General features: G+C 35.0%; 1 protein-coding gene across 3 annotated transcripts in view; it reads right to left on the reverse strand.

Annotated features, from left to right (window-relative positions):
• Positions 1-24,533, reverse strand: part of EPM2A (EPM2A glucan phosphatase, laforin) — a 100,472-nt gene that overhangs the window by 49,584 nt on the left and 26,355 nt on the right. For all 3 annotated transcript variants that reach the window (XM_041744190.1, XM_041744191.1, XM_041744193.1), the window contains exon 2: positions 13,486-13,660. In XM_041744190.1, the coding sequence (XP_041600124.1) occupies positions 13,486-13,660 (175 nt within the window). The remainder of the gene's footprint in view (positions 1-13,485; positions 13,661-24,533) is intronic.

Consider the following 24,533-nt stretch of genomic DNA (forward strand, 5'->3'; position numbering starts at 1 on the left):
TAAATTACTGTCCCCTGGAGCACCTAGGTGGCTCAGTCAGTTAGGCATTGAGTCTTGATTTCAGCTCCAGTCATGATCTCAGGGTTGTGAGATCAAGCCAGCATCAGGTCTACACTCAGCACGGAGTCTGCTTGTCTATCTCCCTCTGCTCCTCCCCCTGCTTTCTCTCTCTCTCTCTCTCTCAAATAAGTAAAATCTTAAAATAAAATAAAATAATAATTACTGTCTCCTGCCCTATATATCCTCATTTCTCTGCTCTTTGGTGTAAAAATTCATATTTTTAAAGTAAATTTTTCATATTTTACCCACATAATGACTTAGTAATCCAGTTTGCTTAACTAGTATAACAGAATATTCCTCCTACTACAATTCCTACCATTCAGACACAAGCTGAGATCCGACAACAGTTTCTTCCTTCAATCAAGCATTTCTCTCATTCAGTAGTGCTCAAGACATTTCAATCATAATTTAACAATGCTGTTGATAAAATTCAAGGCAGCATGGAATCCAGCTACTTTTTTTAAAAGGACTTTATTTATTCACTCATGAAATGACACACAGAGAGAGAGAGAGGCAGAGACACAGGCAGAGGGAGAAGCAGTCTCCGTGCAGGGAGCCAGACATGGGACTCGATCCCGGGACCCCAGGATCATGACCTGAGCCGAAGGCAGCACTAAACCACTGAGCCACCCAGGCTGCCCAGAATCCAGCTACTTTTGTTATACTTGTAGGATTCCACAACAGCACACCAGCAAGAAGTTATATTACTAGATAGGTTTTAAGTGACTCCTAAACAAGAATTAAGGAGTATGTTTGTATTTGTCCATACTATCATTAGAATGCTATTATCTGGGATGCCTGGGTGGCTCAGCGGTTGACTATCTGCCTTTGGCTCAGGGCATGATCCTGGGATCCAGGATCCAGCCCTGCATTGGGCTCTTTGCAGGGAGCCTGTTTCTCCCTCTGCCTGTATCTCTGCCTCTCTGTGTGTGTCTCTCATGAATAAATAAATAAAATCTTTAAAAAAAAAAAAATAGAGGGATCCCTGGGTGGCGCAGCGGTTTGGCGCCTGCCTTTGGCCCACGCGCGATCCTGGAGACCTGGGATCGAATCCCACATCGGGCTCCCAGTGCATGGAGCCTGCTTCTCCCTCTGCCTGTGTCTCTGCCTCTCTCTCTCTCTCTCTCTCTCTCTCTCTCTGTGACTATCATAAATAAATAAAAATTTTTTAAAAAATTTAAAAAAATAATAAAATAAAAAAATAGAATGCTATTATCTATCACTAATATTTTGATATGACATTGAAAAATAAATCATCCCAGTATATACATATAAAATATCTATTTTATTTAACATATTTAAATGTTTCATATAAAATATATTTTAATATTAGAAAAAGAAGATATCCACCAATTAATTTGACCTTATAAAATATGAACAATTTTATTTATATAGAAAAAAGGAATTATTCAAGCCATCTCACATATTCAGTTAATACTCAATAAAAATCATTGCCTAATCAGAAGAACTCAACAGAAAGGAAGATTATGCTGTTTTCTTCTCCTACTAGGATGAAGAATTGCAATCTTGGCCTCAATGTTTAAAAAAAATCTCAAATCATTCAATCAGACGTAAATGCCAAGTGAAACTAGGTTCTTCCCTTAACCAATAATGTCTTGATTATGAACTATAGAAGTAGGACAATGTGATTGATCCTGTTGTGTACAAAATATTGTGGCTATTCTTTATTTATTCCAAAAGAGATTTCTTGTCAAAATTCTATTATAAATGTATGCAATGTAAATATATTATTATATAAGTATATACATACTTGCTAATGAGTATACACAGGCTATAAAATATGTGTATCTTTAAACATAGCTTCTGGAGTTGGACTGAACGTACATCCTGGGCTACAGAAATTAGAGAAAGTACCACCTAGAGGCAGCAGTATGTTGCAGGTATTTGGTCTAAAACCAGAGAAGCTTATATTAAATGTAGTCATTGTTAGGCCAATGTAATATATTGGCAAAATGCTGCATAAGCCTTAGTTTTTAAACTTAATTTTATTCCTTGTTTATTTATAGATTTGCCTTTAACAGTCATCTAGTTCAACGAGCTCACTTTGCAAATCAGGAAATTGAAATCCACAATTGTTACAGGATTGTCCTAAGGTTACCCAGCAATAAATGAAAGAGCTGGGCTGGCACCCAAGTTCCTCACTCTCTCTCCAAAGTAATTAATTTCATTCATTTTAGAAAATGTGCTAGATACAACAGCATTTTTTAAAGTGCAAAATTATTGTTCTACAGTGTTTAAAATAATTTTGAGTTTTGAAAATCATGGTATATCTTTTCTTTATAAAACAAAGCAGCTACAAAGTAAATGCATGCTTTCATAATATATTTTCTGAACCATAACTTTTTTAAAAGCATGTAAAGTGTGATTTTCATAAAGTCTAATTTATGTCTCCTGAAATGTGTTTATTTGGCAATAAGTCTTTTCAAAATACAGAAATTACAATCCCTTTCCACTAAAGCTTCATTAAATTAGTTATCTGTGTCTTTAATGAAAATATTCATTCTTTTCCATTGAAAAAAATCTATTGAAGATGGAGATGTAGGTTGGTACCAAGTATAGCCTGAATGTGGCTGATTTTTAAAATCTTATTCTAGCAAGGTAGAATCTTACCTGGACCAGAAGAAAGGAATACAATCTAAATCCAAGAAATAATGAATGAATTTAATATTTATTGAGCTACTGTTTACCAAATTTTATGTTCAACAAGTTGGTTCCACGTATGTAACATGACATTTTCGCCAAATCCCTTTAAAAAAAGAATCTAAAGAGATTTTTTGAAAAATTAAAAACATAAAGCCACAAGAAAGAAGAGGAAGAAAAAATGACAAGTTCGAAATTCTGGAAACTACAAAGCCAACAGTTAATTACTGAAAAACTTAGAAGACCTAAAAACACTAAATCTTAAGGCCAAGAGTGGAAAAAAGCTAAGAACAGACTGGAATTACATTACAGAATCCCCAACAGGTTCAGACACTGGTATTACCAGGCATTCTGGATGCAGGTGAAAGGAATAAGTTGTATGAGAAGCAGCTGGACTATCAGATTCATTTTCCCACTTTCCTCAGCTGGAAAAGTTTCTCTCCCTAGTCCTGAATAAGACTGACAGTTTATTCTATGGGGAAAGTTAAACAAGTCTCTCATAATTGAATGAAGAGCTCCTAAAAAAATAAAATAAAAACTAAACAGCAGTGATAGAAGATAAAATGGATTGAAAGAAATATGTTAGAAGAGAAAAAAATAGACAAAGATATCCAAAATATGAAAGACTCAGCCCAGGGTTCCAATATTTGAATGATAGGAGTTCTAGAAAGAAAGGAAATAGAAATATTTCCTTTCAAAGAAAGGAAAGAAAAGAAATAACTCAAAGAATAACTCAAAGAAAAAAAATAACTCAAGAAATTTACTTTCAAAGAAGTATCTGAGTGTATAGAATTCAAAAGTCTACTCAATGAGCACTCAGCAAAATAGATAAATTAGACCTATATCAAGATGTACCATCATGAAATTTCATAATATTAGAAATGAAAAGATTCTATAGGCTTCTCGGGTGGGGGAGGGAACAATTCAAACATAAAGGATAAAGAACCATAATGACTTTGACTTCTCAATAGCAACCATGAAAGCTCTACATCCTTCAAAGGAAATGTATATATTTGTGAAGAGTTAGATGTGTTAAATAGCATTTACACAGGCATACAAATAAACATGTAAAGTACTGATTTTATCAAAATTATTGTATAACTATATTGGGAAGACAACAATAGAAGGGATGTCACTGAGATTTGTAGGGGGAAAGAACCAAAAAAAGATCTAAATCTTCACATTTTGTAGGGTGAGATCAATAGGTAATACCTAAAACTAAAACCAAGAAGTAGCAATATAATGACATTATCATTTACCTGAAGGTAATTAGCAAATAATTAGCTTAAGGATGTGAAAATGGTTGCCTGTACAAAGACCAAATTGGGGGAGATATAGGGATATAGGAAGACTTCTTTTCATAATAAACCTTGTAGATCTACTAAATTTGTTGAATATGTGTATAACTTTGTTAAAATTGAAAACCAAGATGTACGACATACACTCCCTAAACACAGATATATTACATAATGGGTGTGGATTTCTATAAAAGAATATCCATTGTCCCAGAGTTTTTATCAGTGTATCTCTCTGGATCTGAATATTAAGAGGTACCAGAAGGTTCTCTTCTGGATGACATGTTCTTCAGGTTGTCCTATATTCTGGTGTGCCCAGAACAGTCCTATTTTAACACGTTGTGCAGGCTAATTATTAAAAGTACCTCTTTTTACTCTCAAAATTATCCCAACTGGATAAAATTATTTGATCAGCTGAACATTATTCTCATACCTGCATATATTTGCACGTGCTATTCTTACTTGACTTCCTTCCCCTAAATGTTCTCCTTCACGTTTCCATTTTTTTAAAGATTTTATTTATTTATTCATGAAAGACATGGAGAGAAAGAGGCAGAGACACAGTCAGAGGGAGAAGGAGGCTCCCTGAGGGGATCCGAACTCAGGACTCAATCCCAGGACCCTGGGGTCATGACCTGAGCCAAACCAGATGCTCAACCACTGAGCCAACCAAACACCCTTTCATTCAAGTTTTATTCATAAAGATTTCCTTGAACTAAAGACTTCTCCTCCCATCCTTCTTTACACCACATATACAACTTCAGCAAAACAATTTTCTCATTGTATTGCACCTGCTTACATTTTCATAAGAACATGAGTTTCTAAAAGCCGGGACCATAGGCTCTCCATCTTTGACTGTCAAGTACTGAACATAGGGGCTACACAGAATAACCCACACAATTTTCACTGGGTGAATGAATTTGCCACATTATGTAAAATTTAACTGTTAGATATTTGTATTCTTGAAAATCTTGTCATTATGAAGAATAGTGACAACTCAACAGTCTAATAAGATTTATCCCAGCCATAAAAAAAAGTACAGGCATAATTCCACTCCCATATTCAAACTAATGGATGATCATTTGAGATTACAAAATTACTAGGTAAGTTTGAGGATCTCTATTACATATGTTCAGACATATATTGTATCTATCTCAACAGCTATAATAAATTCACAAATTACCTTAGCATTATACATAGATGAATATAGTAAGCAAATAATTAGATGTTTTGAACTTAATAATGAAATATATGAATGTCTTTACAACTCTTCTTTTATAAACTGAACTCACATCTTTATCTTGTCCAGTTTCACATGAAGATAAATGGTGGCTGGAATTAATTCATAAGGGCAGTTGAACTAAAATGACTGAAGATACAAAAAACCATCCTTTTTTAAATTCTAAGTTACTGGGACACCTGGGTGGCTCAGTGGTTGAGCACTGGCCTTTGGCTCAGGTCCTGATCCCAGAGTGAGTCCTGGGATCCAGTCCTGCAACAGCCTCCTTGTGGGGAACCTGTTTCTCCCTCTGCCTACATTTCTGCCTCTCTCTGTGTCTCTCATGAATAAATAAATGAAATCTTTAAAAAATAAAAATAAATAAATTCTAAGCTACTGTCATTATTGAACTAATAACACATATTCTCAAACTTTTATGTCCATAAGAATCATATGGAGAATTTAGAAAGAAAGATTCCCAGGACTCAGGGGACCCACAAATCTATATTTTAAAAAAATAGGGACGGGGATTCCTGGGTGGCTCAGTGGTTTAGTGCCTGCCTTTGGCCTGGGGCATTGTCCTGGAGACCCGGGATTGAGTCCCACATCGGGCTCCCTGCATGAGCCTGCTTCTCCCTCTGCCTGTGTGTCTCTGCCTCTCTCTCTCTCTCTCTCTCTCTCTCTCTCTGTCACTCATGAATAAATAAATAAAATCTTTAAGAAAATAAAATATAATATAAAAAATAAAAAATAAAAAAATAGGGACACCTGGGTGGCTCAGCAGTTGAGCATCTGCCTGCAGCTCAGGGCGTGATCCTGGAGTCCTGGGATGGAGTCCCACATCAGGCTCCTGCATGGTGCCTGCTTCTCTCTCTGCCTGTGTCTCTGTCTCTCTCTCTCTCTCTCTGTGTCTCTCATGAATAGTCTTTAAAAAAAATCATGAGGCAGGTTCAGGATGGCAGTGTAGGAAGACCCTGAGCTCACCTCCCCCTGCAGACACATCAAATCTACAGCTATATACACAACTTTCTTTGAAAAAGTCCTGAAAACTGGCTGATCAGCTCCTCTACAACAAAGGATTAAAAAGCCAAATTGAAATGGGTAAGAGAGGCAGAGACCTAGTCCTACAGGAGCTACACCTCCGCACAGCACAAACATATGGGATTTCACAAATACCAAGCACACTGTTCAAGTCCTACTTCAGTTTACACAAACCCTTGGGATCTACACTAGAGAGAGGAGCCTTCCAAACATCCAGCTTGGAAACCAACAGTTACATCCAGGAGACTCAAAGGGCTGCTGGAAAATGAGATTCTTAAAGGGGTCATGCACAGACTCACTAACCTGGGGCCCCTAGTGAAAAAGTATCAGGGTGAAACACATTTAGACTATATGTGAAGCAGTTTCATTAGCTAATCTTAAAGCACCTGCCAAAGGGGCAGTTGGCTATTGGAGCTCTCTCTAGGGATAGAGGTGCTAGCAGGCATCATTTGTGCATTCTCTTTTGAACTTGACAATGCTGGCACTGGCAATCACCATTTTTGCACTCTCTCTCTCTCTAACTCACTAGCACCACTCACTGGGCCTGCACACTGTCCTGTGACCCTGCTCCACTAAATCCAGTTGGTAGGCATGCCCCAGCCCAATGGTCCCCTACAATTCTGTCCCGTTAGGTCTGGCAGATGGGTAACCCCAACCCAGTGCTCCCCCAGAGCCCTGCCAAAGCCAGCCATGCATGCAGACCACACAGAAGACTTTCTCCTGAATTCTGGCACTGATGGCTAGGGAGGCTTATATTTCTGAGCCCCACAGAGATGAAACATCAGAGAGAGAGTTCTTGGCAGGTTACTACCTACAGATAACTGCACGGAGAGCAGATTTAAACACACGACCGATCTTTCTGTGACCATTCCTTCAAGACTAAAAAAGATATCTGTTTCACCTAATACATAAAAACAAAAGAGAGTCAGGGCACCTGAGTGGCTTAGTTTAAGTGGCCAACTCTTGATTTCAGCTCAGGTCATGATCTCAGGGTCTGGAATCAAGCCCTGCATTGGGTTCCATGCTTAGAGCGGAGTTTCCTTGAGATTCATTCATTCTTTCTCTTTCCCCCCATCACTTTCTCTCTCTCTCTCTCTCTCTCTCTCTCTCTTCCTCTGTCCCTCCCACCACTCATGTGTGCTCTCTCTCTCTCTCTCTCTTTTTCTCTCTTTCTCCAAAATAAAAAAAAATAATATCTTTTAAAAAATGAAATTGAGTCAAGCAAAATTAAGAAACAAAGGAGCATGTTCCAAACAAAAGAACAAGATAAAATCCCAGGGGAAAAAAAAAAAAAAAAACCTTACTGAAATAAAGACAAGTAAATCACCTGATAAAGAGGTCATAAAGATCCTCACCAATCTTGGAAGAATGGATGAACCTAGAAAACTTCAAGTAAGTGATGGAAAATAGAAGAAAGTACCAAACAAAAGCCACAGAGCTACAGAATACAATAAATGAAGTGAAAAATACACTATTGAGTGGCTCAATAGCAAACTAGATGAAGCAGAAGAAAGGATCATTGACATAGAAAACAGAATAGTGGAATGCTCCTAAACAGCAGAAAAAAAAATTTTTTTAAGTGAAAACAGCTTAAGGTATCTATAGGACAACATCAAGAGGAACAACATTCTTCTTACAGTGGTCCCAGAAGGAAGGGAGGTAAAGGGACAGAAAACCTATTTAAAGAAATAATGGCTGTAAACTTCCTTAACCTGGGGAAGGAAACAAACATCCATATCTAGGAAGTCAAGAAATTTCCAAGAAGAACTCAAAGAGATGCATAGCAAGACATGTTATAATTAAAATGTTAATTAATTTTAATCAAATAACTTATAATCAAAAGTTAAAGACAAAAAGAGAATTGTAAAAGTAACAAGAGAAAAATAACTTATTACATACAAGGGAAACTACATACACACACACACACACAAACACACACACACACGACTATCAGCAGATTTTTCAGCAAAAACTTTGCAGGCCAGAGAAAAGTGGCATGATATATTTAAAGTCCTAAAAGCAAAAAACTTCTAACCAAAAATGCTCTCTACCTAGCAAGATTATTCACTCAGAATTAAAGAAAAGATTAAAAGTTTTACAGACAAGCAAAAACTAAACAAGCCTTATAAGAAATGTTAAATGGACTTCTTTAAGCTAAAAATAAAGGACATTAATTAGTAATAAGAAAACATATGAAAGTAAAAATCTGTTAAAAATAAATATAGAGTAAAAGAAGTGTACTAATCACTTAAAAAGCTAGCATGAAGTTAAAAAGACAAAGGTAGTAAAAGTAATGAAAAATTAGTTAAGGTATACACAAAATAAAAAGGTGTCAAATGTGACATCAAAAACATAAAACATGTGCAGTCCGGTGGCCCTGAAGTTTAGCACTGTTTTCAGCCCAGGGCATGATCCTGGAGACCCGGGATCAAATTCTGAGTCAGGCTCCCTGCATGGAGCCTGCTTTTCCTTCTCCCTCTGCCTGTGTCTCTGCCTCTTTCTCTGTGTTTCTCATGAATAAATAAATAAAATCTTAAAAAAATAATAAAACATGGGGGGCAATAAATATGTAGAGTTTTAGACTGCATTCAAACTTAACTCACTATCAACTCAAAATAGATTGGCACAAATATAGATAGATTGATAGATGTAAGACTCATGGTTACCACAAAGCAACAACCAATAGCAAATACACAAAAAATAAGAAGGGAACCTAAACATAACACTACAGAAAGTCATCAAATCACAAGAGAAGAGAGTAAGAAAAGAAGAAATGAATAGAAAGAAACTATAAAACAGAAAACAACTGACAAAAGAATATCTATCTATAATTACTTTCACATAAATTCTCTAACCAAAATACATATATTAAAAATCAAGACCCATCTATTTGCTGCCTACAAGTGACTCACCTCAGATATACAGACATACACAAACTGAAACTGAAAGGATAAAGATATTTCATGCAAGTAGATACCAAAAGAAACCTGAGGTAGCTCTATTTACAGCAGACAAAATAAACTTTAAGAAAAGAATGAAATAAAAGACACAGATGGGCATTACATAATGATAAAGGGAAAAATCTGGCAAGACAATACAATAATAATAGAATTTAATACTCCACTATATACAGAATATTCCATGCAAAAGTAGCAAAATACACATTCTTCTCAAGTGCACATGGAACATTCTCTGGGATAGATCACAATCCAGCCACAAAACAAGTCTCAACGAATTTAAAAAGATTGAAATCATACAAAACATTTTTTCAGACCACAATGATATGAAACTAGAAATTAATCACAAAAAGAAAACTGAACAAATGAGTCAACAAAGAAAGAAAAGGAGAAATAAAAAAAAATACCTCAAGGCAAATGAGAATTACAATACAATATACCAATATCTATGATCTATAGCAAAAGTAGTTCTAAGAGGAAAATTTATAGTGATATAGGCTAACCTCAAGACATAAGAAAAATCCAAATAAGCAAACAATACACTAAGTAATTAGAAAAAAAAAAGGAAAAATTGAAATCCTGAATTAGTAAAAGGAAGGAACTAAAGCTCAGAAAAGAGATCAATGAAACAAAAACTAAAAAGACAATAGAAAAAATAAACTAAGAGTTGGTTCTTTGAAAAAAAATTTAATTTGATAAACCCTTAGCTAGACTCACTTTAAAAAAGAGGGAGAAGTCTTAAATAAATAACTTCCTAAATGAAAGAGGGAAAGTTATAAATGATACCAAAGAAATATAAAAAATCATAAAGGACTATTATGAAAAATTATATGACAACAAATTGACAACCTAGACAAAGTGGGTAAATTCCTTGAAACAGAATCTTTTTTTTTTTTTTGAAACAGAATCTTTTAAGACTAAATCATGAAGAAATAGAAAATCTGAATACACTGATTACTAGCAAAGAGATTGAATCAGTAATCAAAAACCCCCCAATAAACAAAGTCCAGGACCAGAGGCCTCACCAGTGAATTCTACCAAACATCCAAAGAAATTTTAATATCTATCCTTCTCAAATTCTTCTAAAATATTGAATATGAAGATTTCTTCCAAGAGCATTTTCCAAGGCCAGGATTATCCTAGTACCAAAATCAGACAAGAACACCACAAAAAAAGAGAATTACGGGCCAATCTCTCTGATGAACACAGATGCAAATCAAAATCACAATGAGATATCATGCTAACATCTGTTAGAATGTGATGAACACAGATGCAATCGAAATCACAATGAGATGGGCAGCCTGGGTGGCTTACTGGTTTAGCAGGGCCTTCAGCCCAGTGTGTGATCCTGGGATCAAAGGATCAAATCCCATGTCAGGCTCCCTGCATGGAGCTTGCTTCTCCCTCTGCCTCTTTCTCTCTGTGTCTCTCATGAATAAATAAATAATTTTTAAAAAAATCACAATGAGATATGCTAACAGGTTAGAATGATTGCTATAAAAAAGACAAGAAATAAAAAAATAAAAAAAAAAAGACAAGAAATAACAAGTGTAGTGAGGACATAGAAAAAAAAGGGGAGGGATCCTGGGTGGCGCAGCGGTTTGGCGCCTGCCTTTGGCCCAGGGCGCGATCCTGGAGACCTGGGATCGAATCCCACATCAGGCTCCTGGTGCATGGATCCTGCTTCTCCCTCTGCCTGTGTCTCTGCCTCTCTCTCTCTCTCTCTCTCTCTCTCTCTTTCTCTCTCTCTCTCTATCATAAGTTAAAAAAAAAGAAAAAAGAAAAAAAGGGGACAGCCCTGATGGCGCAGCAGTTTACCACCACCTGCAGCCCAGAGTGTGATCCTGGAGACCCGGAATCGAGTCTCACTTCGTAGCCACTGTGGAAGAAAGTATGGAAATAACTAAAATAGAAGTACCATATGATCCAACAATTCCACTTCTGGTTATTTATCCAAAAATATGAAAACATTAATTCAAAAACATATATGCATCCCTATGTTCATTGCAGTATTATCCACAATAGCCAAGATGTGGAAAGAACCAATGTCTACTGATGGATGAATGGAAAAAGACATGATTATCTCACATACACATACATACATACACACAGATAACACACAATGATGGAATACTACTCAACTATAAAAAAAGAATCAAATCTTCATTTGCGACAACATGGCTATAACTTGAGAGTATGCTGAGTGAAATAAGTAAGACAGAGAAAAAGACACAGTATGATTTCACTTACATGTGGAATCTAAAAACAAAACAAACAAAACAAAACATAACTCATAGATGAAGAGAACATATTGATGGGGAAGGGTTAGGAGGTAAAGTGATATGGGAGAAAAGAGTTAAAAGGTGTAAACTTATAGTCATAAAATAAATAAGTCATAGGGATGTAACGTACAGCATGGTGACTATAGTCAATATTATCATATGTAGGGATGCCTGGGTGGCTCAGCAGATGAGCATCTGCCTTTGACTCAGGGTGTGATCCTGGAGTCCTGAGATTGAGTCCCACGTCGGGCTCCCCACATGGAGCCTGCTTCTCCCTCTGCCTATGTCTCTGCCTCTCTCTCTCTCTCTCTGTGACTATCATAAATAAATAAAAAAATAAAATAAAAAAAACTGATTGTCTGAGATTTTTATCCCAATATAAATATACCCAGGTATAAATATATACATTTCTGTGTGTATTATATTATACATATACATTATACCTCCTCTGTAAATACATATGTATATTATGTATTATATGTATTACTTAGATATTATACATTTTCATACATATTACATATCATTTCAACCTATTATCTTTCTTAGGTGTAAATATATATATATAAAATACAGAAAAAACATCACTAAATTTAACATCCATTTATGATTTTAAAAACTCTCAACAAAAGGTATTTCATATATGTACATATATACATAGACAAAAACATATATATAATATATATTTAATATATATATGCACACTCCTCAGGGAGCCATGATCTGCCCACATGCACACATTTGTGCCAATACCATTAGAGGTATAGAAGCTAGTAATGCCAGTGGAAACTCATGACCACCAAATTTAATAACCAACCTATCCTTTCCAATAATAAATACGAACAACTAAGAATTTCAAGTTATATTTAAAACTAACAACAAAAATGGAAAGGTCAAGCACCTGGATGGCTCAGTGGCTGAGTGTCTGTCTTTGGCCCAGGTCGTGATCCCAGGTCCTGGGATCAAGTCCCACATTGGGCTCCCCACAGAGAGCCTGCTTCTCCCTCTGCCTATGTCTTTTATAGTTTGATGATTTAACCATAAACCGTGAAAATGTGAAAATAATGCAAAACAGGAGTTAATAGGTAGAAGTAGATGTGGAAGAAAATACACAGGTATTTACCTGGGTAATACAGGAACTTACCCAGTAGGAAATCAAGAGGCACTGTCAAAAATTTATGGGTCAAAACATAGAATTTCTACGAAGTTAAATAACAAAGAATGTTTTTAATAAGTTGGTAGGAATTGGGACTGGGGAAAGAAAATAAGTATAAGTGAGCTTAATATCTTTCATGCCATAGATGGGAAACAATAGCTATTTTTAAAATTGATACATTAACAAATAAAGTATATGAATATTATTTAAGACTTGGAATTAAACTCCAGAAAAACTAACCATAAAAAATCATTGGAAATAATTACTTCTGATGAGCAGTAACGAAGAGGAGTGTATTGAACCTTACTTTGCAGTTAGCATCCTTTTTGTTTGAATTTTTATTATGGCACATGTTGCTGGCATAACAAATAAAATAAAAATATATATATACTACTAAATAATAGAGTAAATGGTCATATCTAATCTAGTTTTATGCCTACATTTTCACAAATTTATCTGAATAAAAGCTTAAAAGAGACACCAGCTTTTGTTTCCATGTTCATCAGTAGCATAAAAAATCAATGCTGATCTAGGAATCACTATGTAAATAGAAAGACTGACTAACTGCAATCTGGTCAAAATAACTTGATGCCAGAATATGTAATTAATAAAAACAAATTCTATACAAAGGATCCTTCACATCTAGAACCAGAAAAGCTCACATACTGATTCACTGTAATTTATCTCCTTAAAATACTGCAGGCCTATAACCCCTCCAAAGGGAGACACTGCTGTTTTGAACACAGTCAACACTTCCATTGTCCTAATACTACCTCTTGTCCTACTTCTATGCTTATAAACATGGCACTATTTTTACCTTGAATAATGCATGGCTTGGTGGCCTGCAATATTAAAATAGAAGTCTGTGGTGTGCTTCATCTCATTGGTGTGCCCAGTGGCCTCAATCCAGTGTCCTATTGGGAGACAGTAAACACCATCTACCAAGTTGTTTTCATTATAAGTACAGCAACGGTCGTGGTGAGGTCCATTGCCTGGAACAAGAAGAAAGACAAACAGAGCAATTAAGTGAATGTTTTGCTTAAATAGCCACAAAGTAACTAATGCAAAATTAATAGGAAGAAGAAAATAAAGCTGCTTAATCTACACATTTCAGTATGAACAAAGAATGGACTAGAGGAGAAAAACAGAAAAAAAATTGTAGTTACATACAAATTTCATAGAGTTCTGTGCTCCCTTTGAATACATGCATATTTCTAAAAGCATTAACTCTCAGAGTTTAGTGATACCTCTCAGTACCCTAACCACCTATTGTGAGTCATTTTGCAGCCTTTTTATCTTTCTGGTATGCAAATTCATAACTAAAATCAGTAATAAAAAGAATTAGTAATAAACTATTTCAGTATCAGCTCAAACAAATGAATTTTTAAAATAAATACATTAATAAATAATAAAACAAATGATCACATCCAACCTAGTCTGCATGTAAATCAGTGGTTAGTACTATTTTCAGTTGGGAAACTAAGTATCACAGAGATTAGCTACCTTGCTCAAGGTCACAAAACTGGCAAGTGCTGGGCTAGGAGCAAACTGATACCTTTAGTTCCCCATCTTTCAGGCATTTGATGCCTTCATACTGTTTTATGCCTACTTTATAAGCACCACCACACACCATCCTCCCTCCACGGAATGAACCAAAAGAGACAGAGAAGGAAGAGCACACCTCTGAAAACACTATTTGCCTACATCACATTCTGCCCAGTATCTACTACACTAGTAAACAGATCCTTTATTTCTACGAAATTATAATTCATAAATTATTTCTATTTGCCCTAATGTGACCACACCATTTCAAATCATTCCTTTCCTTAAACTACCTAATTTCTGAATATAGTCTTTAATACAAAAAACATGTAAGCAAAATAAAGATAGGAATAAGTCACACTTGTTACAAATACGAAAATCTGACTTATTTGTTCCTTGCTCTGTCTTACAAAATATTTTACCTAAAGTTATTTGGCATAAAATCTCAAAGGCAAAAAATCCTTAAGTCATTGGACAATTCTTTAGGATATAACTCCCTTTCATCAGGTGGGAGATATAAGATGGTAGCTCCCTTAATAAATCATCACTGATCTTCCTGGATCAGACTCTTTTTCTCTTGATGGCTACAAGGCACTACACCGACTAGTCCTTTACCCTTTATATTTCATAGATGAAAACAAAGCTATACCAGCAACCCCACTTCTAGAAACATATCAAATAGAAATATAACAAGAATTTTAAAAGATTCATAGAGATACATGTGTGTAACAATACTATTTTAATATCACATACTCTAAACTATGAACGTTCATCTATTCATTTTCCCACAAATACTTATTAAAAGTTAACTACATGATCTACCTTGTTCTAGGTCATGTTAAGGATTTTGGTATTTACCATAGGAAAAACAAAAAAAAATGAAATATTTTAAGTAGGCAGGTAACATGACTAAATTTTTGTTTTTAAATGATCTCTCTGGTTACAGAGTAAAAATTTAATTCAGGGGCAGCCCGGGTGGCTCAACAGTTTAGTGCCGCCTTGAGCCCAGGGCGTGATCCTGGAGACCCGGGATCAAGTCCTGCGTTGGGCTCCCTTCATGGAGCCTGCTTCTCCCTCTGCCTGTGTCTCTGCCTCTCTCTGTGTGTGTGTCTCTCATGAATAAATAAATAAAATCTTTAAAAATTTTTTAATTCAAATGCAATGAGATTAAAGCAAAAAGTCCATTTAGGAAACTGGTGCTCTAGCCTAGACAGATGATGAAAGCCTAGAGGTAGTAATGGAAAGGAGTGGACAGATTTAAGAAGGAAAAACCACAGGGCATGGTGATTACCTGGACATTAGAGGTGAAGGAGAAAAGGAACCAAAAATAACTCTAGGCTTATGGCAAATAGAACTCAATATATAGTGGTACCATTCACTAAGATATGAAATATTTGTATGAAATAAATGTATGAGTTCTCTAAATGTAAATGGCAGTTGAGGCAAGGATATAGATGAGTCACAAAGAAAAACAATAGTGATGTAGAAGAAAAGGCTTCTAGACCCAAGTTTGAAAGCATCCCAACATTTAATAGCTAGATAAAGAAGAATGAGCTTACAAAGATTACATTGAAAGAGAAAATGGAAAGACTGGGAGTAAGTGAAGTGGGGAAACATGATTGAAAGTGTAAATAAGGGACGCATGGGTGGCTCAGTGGTTAAGTGTCTGCCTTCAGCTCATGGCCTGATCCTGGAGTCCCAGGATCAAGTTCCACATCGGGCTCACTCCATGGAGACTGCTTCTCCCTCTGCCTATCTCTCTGTCTGTCTCTCTCTCTCTCTCTCTGTCTTTCATGAATAGATAAATAAAATATTTTTTAAGTGTAAATAAATACTAAAAATTGGGTGAATGCATGTCTGACTGTTAATAGTTACATCTGGAGAATGGAACTGGGATGAAGAGGACCAATTTATTCTGAATTTGTTGGATTTGTCACAAAGCACAAGTATTTATTACTTTTTGGTTTAATAAAAGAATATCTGCAGCTCCCACTGTTCAGTATAATATCAGTAAAATAGACTTACAGCAATTTATTTGTTTGTTTACTTTTAATTTTAAGTAGCCTCCATGCCCAGTGTGAAGTTTGAACTCATGACCCTGATATCAACAGTTGGGTGCTCTACCAACAGTTGGGTGCTCTACCAACTGAGCCAGACCAGACAGGTGCCCCTAGACTTATGACAATTTAAAATCTTATTTATTTATTTATTTATTTATTATTTATTTATTTATAAGAGAGATAGCAAGACCAAGTGAGGAGAGGAGCAGAGGAGAGGGAGAAGGAGAATCCTAAGCAGACTTCATGCTGAGCACAGAGCCCAATTGTGAGGAGAGTGCAGGCCTGATATCTCAAAATCCTGAGACCATGACCTGAGTTGAAACCAAGAGTTAGATGCTTAACCAGCTGAGCCACCTAGGCACCACTAGACTTACAATTTAAATGTAACAACTTAAATAAATACTACTATTGAGTAGCTCAAATACACATAAATTATGATGTTCAAGAAAAATTATTTACATAACATCAACTTCTTAAGAAGTCTTCACTCCTGGAATTAGGTTTTTGAATTATTCATTTTTACACATATATGTTTTAGGAGAAGTAACAAAACACTTCTATTTCTTTCATCCATGAGATATCAGTGGAGGCCTAATGGAGAGCTGGAACTCCCACACCACTCAGTAGTAATAGTTCAAATCCTTCAGTTGTCAATGGATGGGGAACCTGGGTAATGAGGTAGCACTCCCACTCTCCTCCTGGAGCAGTGCTAGAGGAATCCAGTTAAACCAGAAGATTTGAATAAGATCCAGGGTCACATTATACAATACTCAAAATGTCCAGGTTTCAATAGAGTCATTCATTATATCGAAAATCACAAACGTCTCAAACTGAAAATTTTTAAATGCTTGAAAGATGCCAACATCAAGATAACAGAGATGTTAGAATTATCTGAAAAAGGTTTTAAGCTTCAACAACGCATTAAAACACATTTGAAACAAGTGAAAAAATAGAAAGTCTCGGCAAAAACTAGACAACATAAAGAAGAGCCAAATGGAAATTTTAGAGCTAAAAAAGACAACAATTGAAATAAAAACCTCAGTGAATAGGCTCAAGAGTACAATGGAGGAGACAGAAGAAAGAATCAGCAAGCTGCAAGGTAGAACAATAGAAATTACTCAAACTAAGCAAAGGAGAGAGAATAGGCTGAGAAAAGAACAGAAATTTAAAGACCCATGGAACTATAACAAAAGATCTAACATTCATGTAATTGGAGTTCTGAAAAGAGAGAAGAGTGTGAAGTGAAAAACATTTGAGAAGATAATGCCTAAAAACTTTCCAAACTTGCCAATAAACACAAACCTACAGATTCAAGAAGCTGAGCAAACTCCACACAGGAAAAACACAAAGAAATCCATGCAACTACATATCATAATTAAGTTTATGAAAACCAAAAATGAAGGAAAAATTGTGAATGTAACCAGAGAAAAATAACAATTGAGGAGAACAACAATGCTAACATCAGTAGGTTTCTAAAATGAATGAGTAGCAGGAGATCTCTAAGCAGAAAGGAAATCATTAAACATCAGGAAGGACAAAAAGGGTAAGCAAATATATGAGTAAAAACAACAGACTTTCCTTCTCCTTTTGGGTTTCTAACAAAAATTATAATGCTACCTGATGTGGTTCTACGTGTATTGGGAGGAAATATTAAGACAATTATATGGAGAAGTGCAAAAGGATAAAAAGGAAGGTAAGATTCCTTGACTTTATTCAAATGAACAAAATAATGACACCAGTCAATTCTGTTAAGTTAGGTATGTATAAATGTAGGTAAATCAAATTGAAATTCTAAAAAAAAATGTTCAAATATGAACTATACATGCCAATATAAAGGTAGGAAAAAACCCAGAAAATTAAAACAAACAAACAAACAAAAGACAAACTTGTCCTAACATAATCAATAAATACATTAAACATAAATAGTCTAAATACACCAAATAAAATATAGAGTGCAAAAAAAAAAAAAAAACAGAGAGTGGCAGAGTAGGCTTTTTAAAAAATTATGTCTAGAAGAAACTCACTTCAAATTATAGGCAGGTGGGGAGTAAAAGTGTAGAAAAAGATATACCATGAAAAAAAATTTTTAAAAGCACAGTGGTTCCATTAATATTATATAAAGTAGAACCTTCATAGCAAAGAAAATTACTAGAGATATATAGAGAAAATATATGATGTTAAAAGTATCGATCTATCAAGGTACCATAAGAATTCTAAAGGTGTACATACCAAAAAATAGAGCTGCAAAATATGTGAAACAAAAACTAAGACAACTGAATAGAAAATAGGCAAGTCTTGAATTATAGTTGGAAACTTCAACACCTCCCTTACAACAATTGATGGAACAACTAGACAAAAAATCAACAAAGAATAAAATAACTCAATATTACTATCAGCCAATGGAATCTAATTGACATTTATAAAACACACCACCCAATAATAGTAGAATGCATGTTTTCAAGTGTGTACAGAACATACACCAAGCTAAATCATATCCTGGACCATAAGAAAATATCAAAACTTTAGAATTAAATCACACATGTTTTCTCCAACATCAATAGAATCAAACTGGAAACCAATAACAGATAATTGGATAATATTCAAATAATTGGAAATTAATACACATACTTCTAAATAATCTATGGATCAAAAGGAAGTCTCAAAGTTATTAAAAATATATTGCAATGAGTGAAAATCAAAATAATATATATCAAAATATTGGGACACCGCTAAAGCAATGCCGTAAGGGAAATTAATAGTACTAAATGCATACAGTAAAAATAGGAAAAGTTTCAAGTCAATTATCTAAGCTCCACTTCAAGAAATTAAAAGAAGAGCCAAATAAATCCAAGGTAAACAGAAAGAAAGAAAGAATAGAGAATGGAAATCAATGAAATTAAAAGCAGAAAAATATCAGAGAAAATCAATGAAACAAATAGCTTATTTGTTGAAAAGATCACTAAAACTGGCAAATCTCTAACAAGACTGGCAAAGAAAAGTGAGAAAAGGCACAAATTATTAAAGGAAGGAAGAAAAACAGAGAAAGAAAGAAGGGACATCACTAAAGACCTTCCAGGTATCAAAAGTATAAGAGAAACTATAAAAAAAAAAAAAAAACACATAATTTAACAACTTAGATGAAATGAACCATCCCCCGGGCACCTGGGTGACTCAGTCAGTTAAGTGTCTGCCTTTGGCTTAGGTCATGGTCTCAGGATCCTGAGATCAAGCTCCATGCATCTTGGACTCTTTGCTCAGTGGGGAGTCTGCTTCTCCCTCTCCCTATGCCTCCCACTCCCCAGCCCCCACTCATGCTCTCAAATAAATAAAATCTTAAAAAATAAATATACAAATAAATAAACCATCTTCACACCACAAATTACCAAAACTCATTTAATATGAAATACATAATTTGAATATCCCTATAACTCTTAAGGATATTGGACACGTAATTTTAAAACCCCCAAAAGAGAAATCTCAAAGTGCATGTAGTTTCAATGAACAATTCTACCAAATGTTTAAAGAAGAATCAATACCAATTCTATACAATCTCTTCAATATAGGGCATAGATATAAAGATAAAAGAAATATTCAATGAACAATTCTACCAAATGTTTAAAGAGGAATCAATACCAATTCTATACAATCTCTTCAACATAGGGCATAGATACAAAGATAAAAGAAATAAAGAAAGAAAACTGTACTTATTTACAGATGACATGAATTTACAGATGACATAGACAGATGTCTATGAAGAAAATCACAAGGATTCAATAATAATTTTTTAAAATCTCCTAGAATAAGAGTTTAGCAAAGCCACAAGTTAAAGATAAGCATGCAAAATAAATTGTATTTCCATATACTAACAATGAACATTTGGCCATTAATATTAAATAAAATACCATCCATTTAGACATAACTCTTAGAAAAACATGTACACAACGTGTATGCTTAAAACAACAAAATGTGGTAAAAAGAAATCAAAGATCTAATAAATGGTGAGACATACCATGTTAATGGATTGGATGACTCAACCTCTACATCTTATACAAAAATTAATTAAAAATGGATCGTAGACTTAAATATAAAAGGTGGAACTTAAAACTTTTAGAAAAGCAAATAGGAAAAAAATTTAGTATTCAGTTAGAAGACTTCACACTAAAAGCACAATTCAAAAAAATGTATAAATTTGATTGCATCAAAATTATAAACTTTTGTTCTGCAACAGACTTTGTTAGGAGAAAGACAAGTTATAGATTAGAATAAAATACTGCAAATCATATATGCCCCAACAAAGAACTAGTATCCAGAATATTAACTCTCAAAATTTAACAGTAAGTAAATCAAAAATCCAGTTAGCATTGGGAGAAAGATAAGAAGTGACATTTCACCAAAGAAGATATACAGATGGCAAATAAGTACTTGAAAAGATGTTCAATATTACTTGCCTTAAGAAAAATGCAAATCAAAGCCAAAATGAGGATCACTATACACCTATAAATTTTTTTATTTTTATTTTTATAAAATAAAAAATAATAACACCACCAAATGCTGGATACAAGGCTGGGAGAAACTGGATAACTCATACACTGCTAATAGGAATATAAAAGAGTACAATCACTCTGGAAGAATGTTTAGCGATTTCTTTAAAACATTAAACTTGGAAGAACTATACAACCCAACTCTACTCCTGGCATTTATCTCAGAGAAACCAAACTTTTATCCACACAAAAACCTGTAGAAGAATCTTACAGTAGTTTTATTCATTAAATAACCTAGAAACAACCCAGATGTCCTTTAGTATGTGAATGCTTTCACAAATTATAATACATCAACACCATGATTTAGCCATAAAAATGACTGACCTATTGATGTGTGCAACACCCTAGGTGAATCTCCAATGAATTATGCTAAGTGAAAAAATGACAATCTCAAAAAATTACATACTGTAAGATTCCATGTACATAACATTCTTGAAATGAAAACATTTATAGAGATAGAGAACAGATTAGTAGTTGCCTAGGGTTCTGGTGGAGGAGGAGAAGTGGGCGTGGCTATAAGAGCAACCTGGAGATCCTTGTAGTAATGAAAATGTTACCCTTGAGGGAAATAAAAAAAGCAACACAGTATCTTTCCCTATTATTTCTAATAAATGCTTGTGAATATACAATTACCTCAAAATGAAAAGTTTAATAAACATATAACTCTTGGGTGTTTTTGTTTTATTTTTTCCAGAAAGACTGGAACATTTTTAGGCTTCCAGTTCATTTTCTGTTCCAGAAGACTGGCCTAAGAATACAATATATATAACACACTGTTTAATGCCACAGTGATGATTTATGACTAGAAGTTCAGTTAACTTTTCCAGCTCTCACTACCCTTATAAAAGAGCCAATTGGCTGTGCCGTACAAGGTTAAAGGAATAACTTTGTGGCAGGAGAATGAATGGGGGAGGAGAGGAGGTACGAGTAAATTATCTGTCCAGATTAGAGCTAGCCTTTGCCAGTTATTCATTAGCATTAATTTAAAATAAATAAACATACAAACAGCTCACTGAAGTAGGATAAACTGATCTCTTATTGGCAGAAAGGTGGGAAGGGTTGATTTAATTAACATTAAGCACCTACTTTAGCAAATTTGGCCATCATGTTATTTGTTCATCAAGGCAAAGTAGATAAGTTAAAATAAAGTGAAGAAATGTGAAGAAAGAAGAGGCCTGCTCCCTGACACTCCAATAAAAACCAAAGAGTAATAAACCTCAGAATTTAAAATCAGAACCAACACATGACTTCGAATAGTTGTATGAGTTTGAAAATTCAGCTTAAAGTAAGTTTACTTTTTACAAAGTTAGAAGTTTTGAAATTATATTGCATAAGCAAAATCTACTGGATAGTGTAGTCCACTTAAAATTAAAATTCTAATTATTATTCATATGTTATTTTATTTGAATCTATCCTCCTTGTAGTTTAATTGCTTTGAAGGTTTGATTTCTAGCACATGAACATAAAATCTGAACCTAACACATTAATCTCTAGCTAGTAATTCACCCAAATCAAATCTCTCTCATGCCCCAGCTGTTACTACCTCAGAAGCTATTGGTGCATAAAGTTGTACAAACAAGGTATAATCATTACCAACTCTTTGGCATTTTGATATTCGGTTCTAATGGCAAATGCAAAACAAAATAAAACACAAAGAAATCTTTTTTGTTCAACCAAATGCCTCTTGAGAGTAGACTGTTCCAATTGTGCAGTTTGATGAATTGCAATATGCAATGGTAGAAATAGCTGAGCTTGGGGCTAGTAATGGGAGACAGCTGAACTACTTTATAGACTAGGGGACTCAGGTGAAATCAAGGAAAGAGAGGATGGGGGAAAAGGATGTGAAGATTAAGAAGGAAAGGTAAGATGGAGAAAGAGGAAAGAGAAGACTTAGCTGGTAAACTACATAAGGTGAAGCAGATAATCAGAACAAGCTGGTGATGAGAACACCAAAGAGCAGGTAAAGGCATTTTGGGTATTTAATATGAAGCTGTCTGCCCTTCTGTAACATTCTCTCTTCTCCCTTTCCCCAACTCTCAATATAATCTATGACATTCACATCAATTTCTTGTGTGAAGAGAAGATAATCCAAGAATAAAAATTTATTTAAAAATTGGATTTCTGGGCAGCCCGGGTGGCTCAGCGGTTTAGCGCTGCCTTCAGCCCAGAGTGTGATCCTGGAGACCCCAGGATGGAGTCCTACATCGGGCTCCCCGCATGGAGCCTGCTTCTCCCTCTGCCTGTATCTCTGCCTCTCTCTCTCTCTCTCTCTCTCTCTCTCTCTCTCTCTGTCTCTCATGAATAAATGAATAAAATCTTTAAAAAACAAAACTGGATTCCTTGCCTACATTGACTTGATGTAGAATAGGGTAGCCTAAGCAGTGCCACAAGAAGGCACATCTGCTAAGCAGAGTGAAAGCAGGAAACCAAAGTCAAGGACGACCATGAGGATGTAAGCCTTCGTTGCTTACACAGGCAAATTAGAGAGGTTCCAAACTCCCAAATCTTTAGGAAGAGGGACTGATTACATTTATATAGTAAAATAAATATCTATATTCAGAACCTGCGCATGCATAACAGAATGAAGTGTTAAGACATAAAACAATGAGCTCTAATAAGAAAATGATAAATAATACAACTTACATAGAATATTTTTAAATATTTTTGTCTTATTTCATTAAAGAAATGCACAAATATTAAATGAAAAATGTAAGTAGACAACACTTCCTGCTAATGGCAAAAACAATGTTATCTGGCAAATGAAGACTAGGAAATCAATGACTACCTGGGGATATGAAGAAAATTCGATACTAACTCAGGCAAAAGGGGACAAAGCCCCATTCCTGTATAGTATTCCACTAAAATAATAGGAGGTTTACATAGTTAAAGCTGAAATAACTCCTAAGAAAAATCCAACACAAAACAATCCAATAAATTCAGGAAGAGTTCTGAGGGTTTTGATTAAAAATAATAATGAGTACAAACACAAATAAGTGGCCCACTTAGCAATGATAAAAACAGGAATTAGAGATAACAACACTTTGCTATGAAAGATATGAAAATATTATTTGTTAAGGAGGCTAGAGTTTAGAGAACCAAGTATCAAATGTGGCACGGTGATTATGGTAATAAATCAAACACCTGGCTCAGGTGTGTGCGTGTGTGTGTGCGTGTGTGCGCGCATGCAAGTGTGTATGCACGCATGTGCATGCATGCATTTGTGTATACATGTGTGTCTGTGTGATTGTCTTTCAAAGCACAAGACTGATGATTAATGATGCTTGCAATTTTTATGGCAAATGACAAGTTGAAATGTGGGATACATAAATATCATCCTCTCAGTACATAGAAACTTATCTAACCCTTTTAGTCAAAAATGAGTCATTCAGCCTAAGACAATTACTTGATGAAACTCCAAGTCAGCCGGCTCATACCTTTGTCCATAATAGGCCATGCCTCATTTTTTCTCATTAATAATCAGACTTAAGACCATTGATACATGCTTCAAACTCTATGGGATAATCCACAAAAGTCCTTGAGACAGCTGTCTGGTAGCCAGATATGATGTGTTGGACCTCTCAAAGGTGAGCTTGTGGTGTGCAAAAAAGAAGAACAGCAGGAGTGATTAATAAAGCTTAACCTTGGACCCACTCTCTGCCAAGCCTCCACAGGGAATCTTTTAAGTAAATTCCTAGAAAAACCTTGATCAGTTCCAGCTAAGA

The sequence above is a fragment of the Vulpes lagopus genome, chromosome 2 (assembly GCF_018345385.1).
Source record: "Vulpes lagopus strain Blue_001 chromosome 2, ASM1834538v1, whole genome shotgun sequence".
Classification (NCBI taxonomy): Eukaryota; Metazoa; Chordata; class Mammalia; order Carnivora; family Canidae; genus Vulpes; species Vulpes lagopus.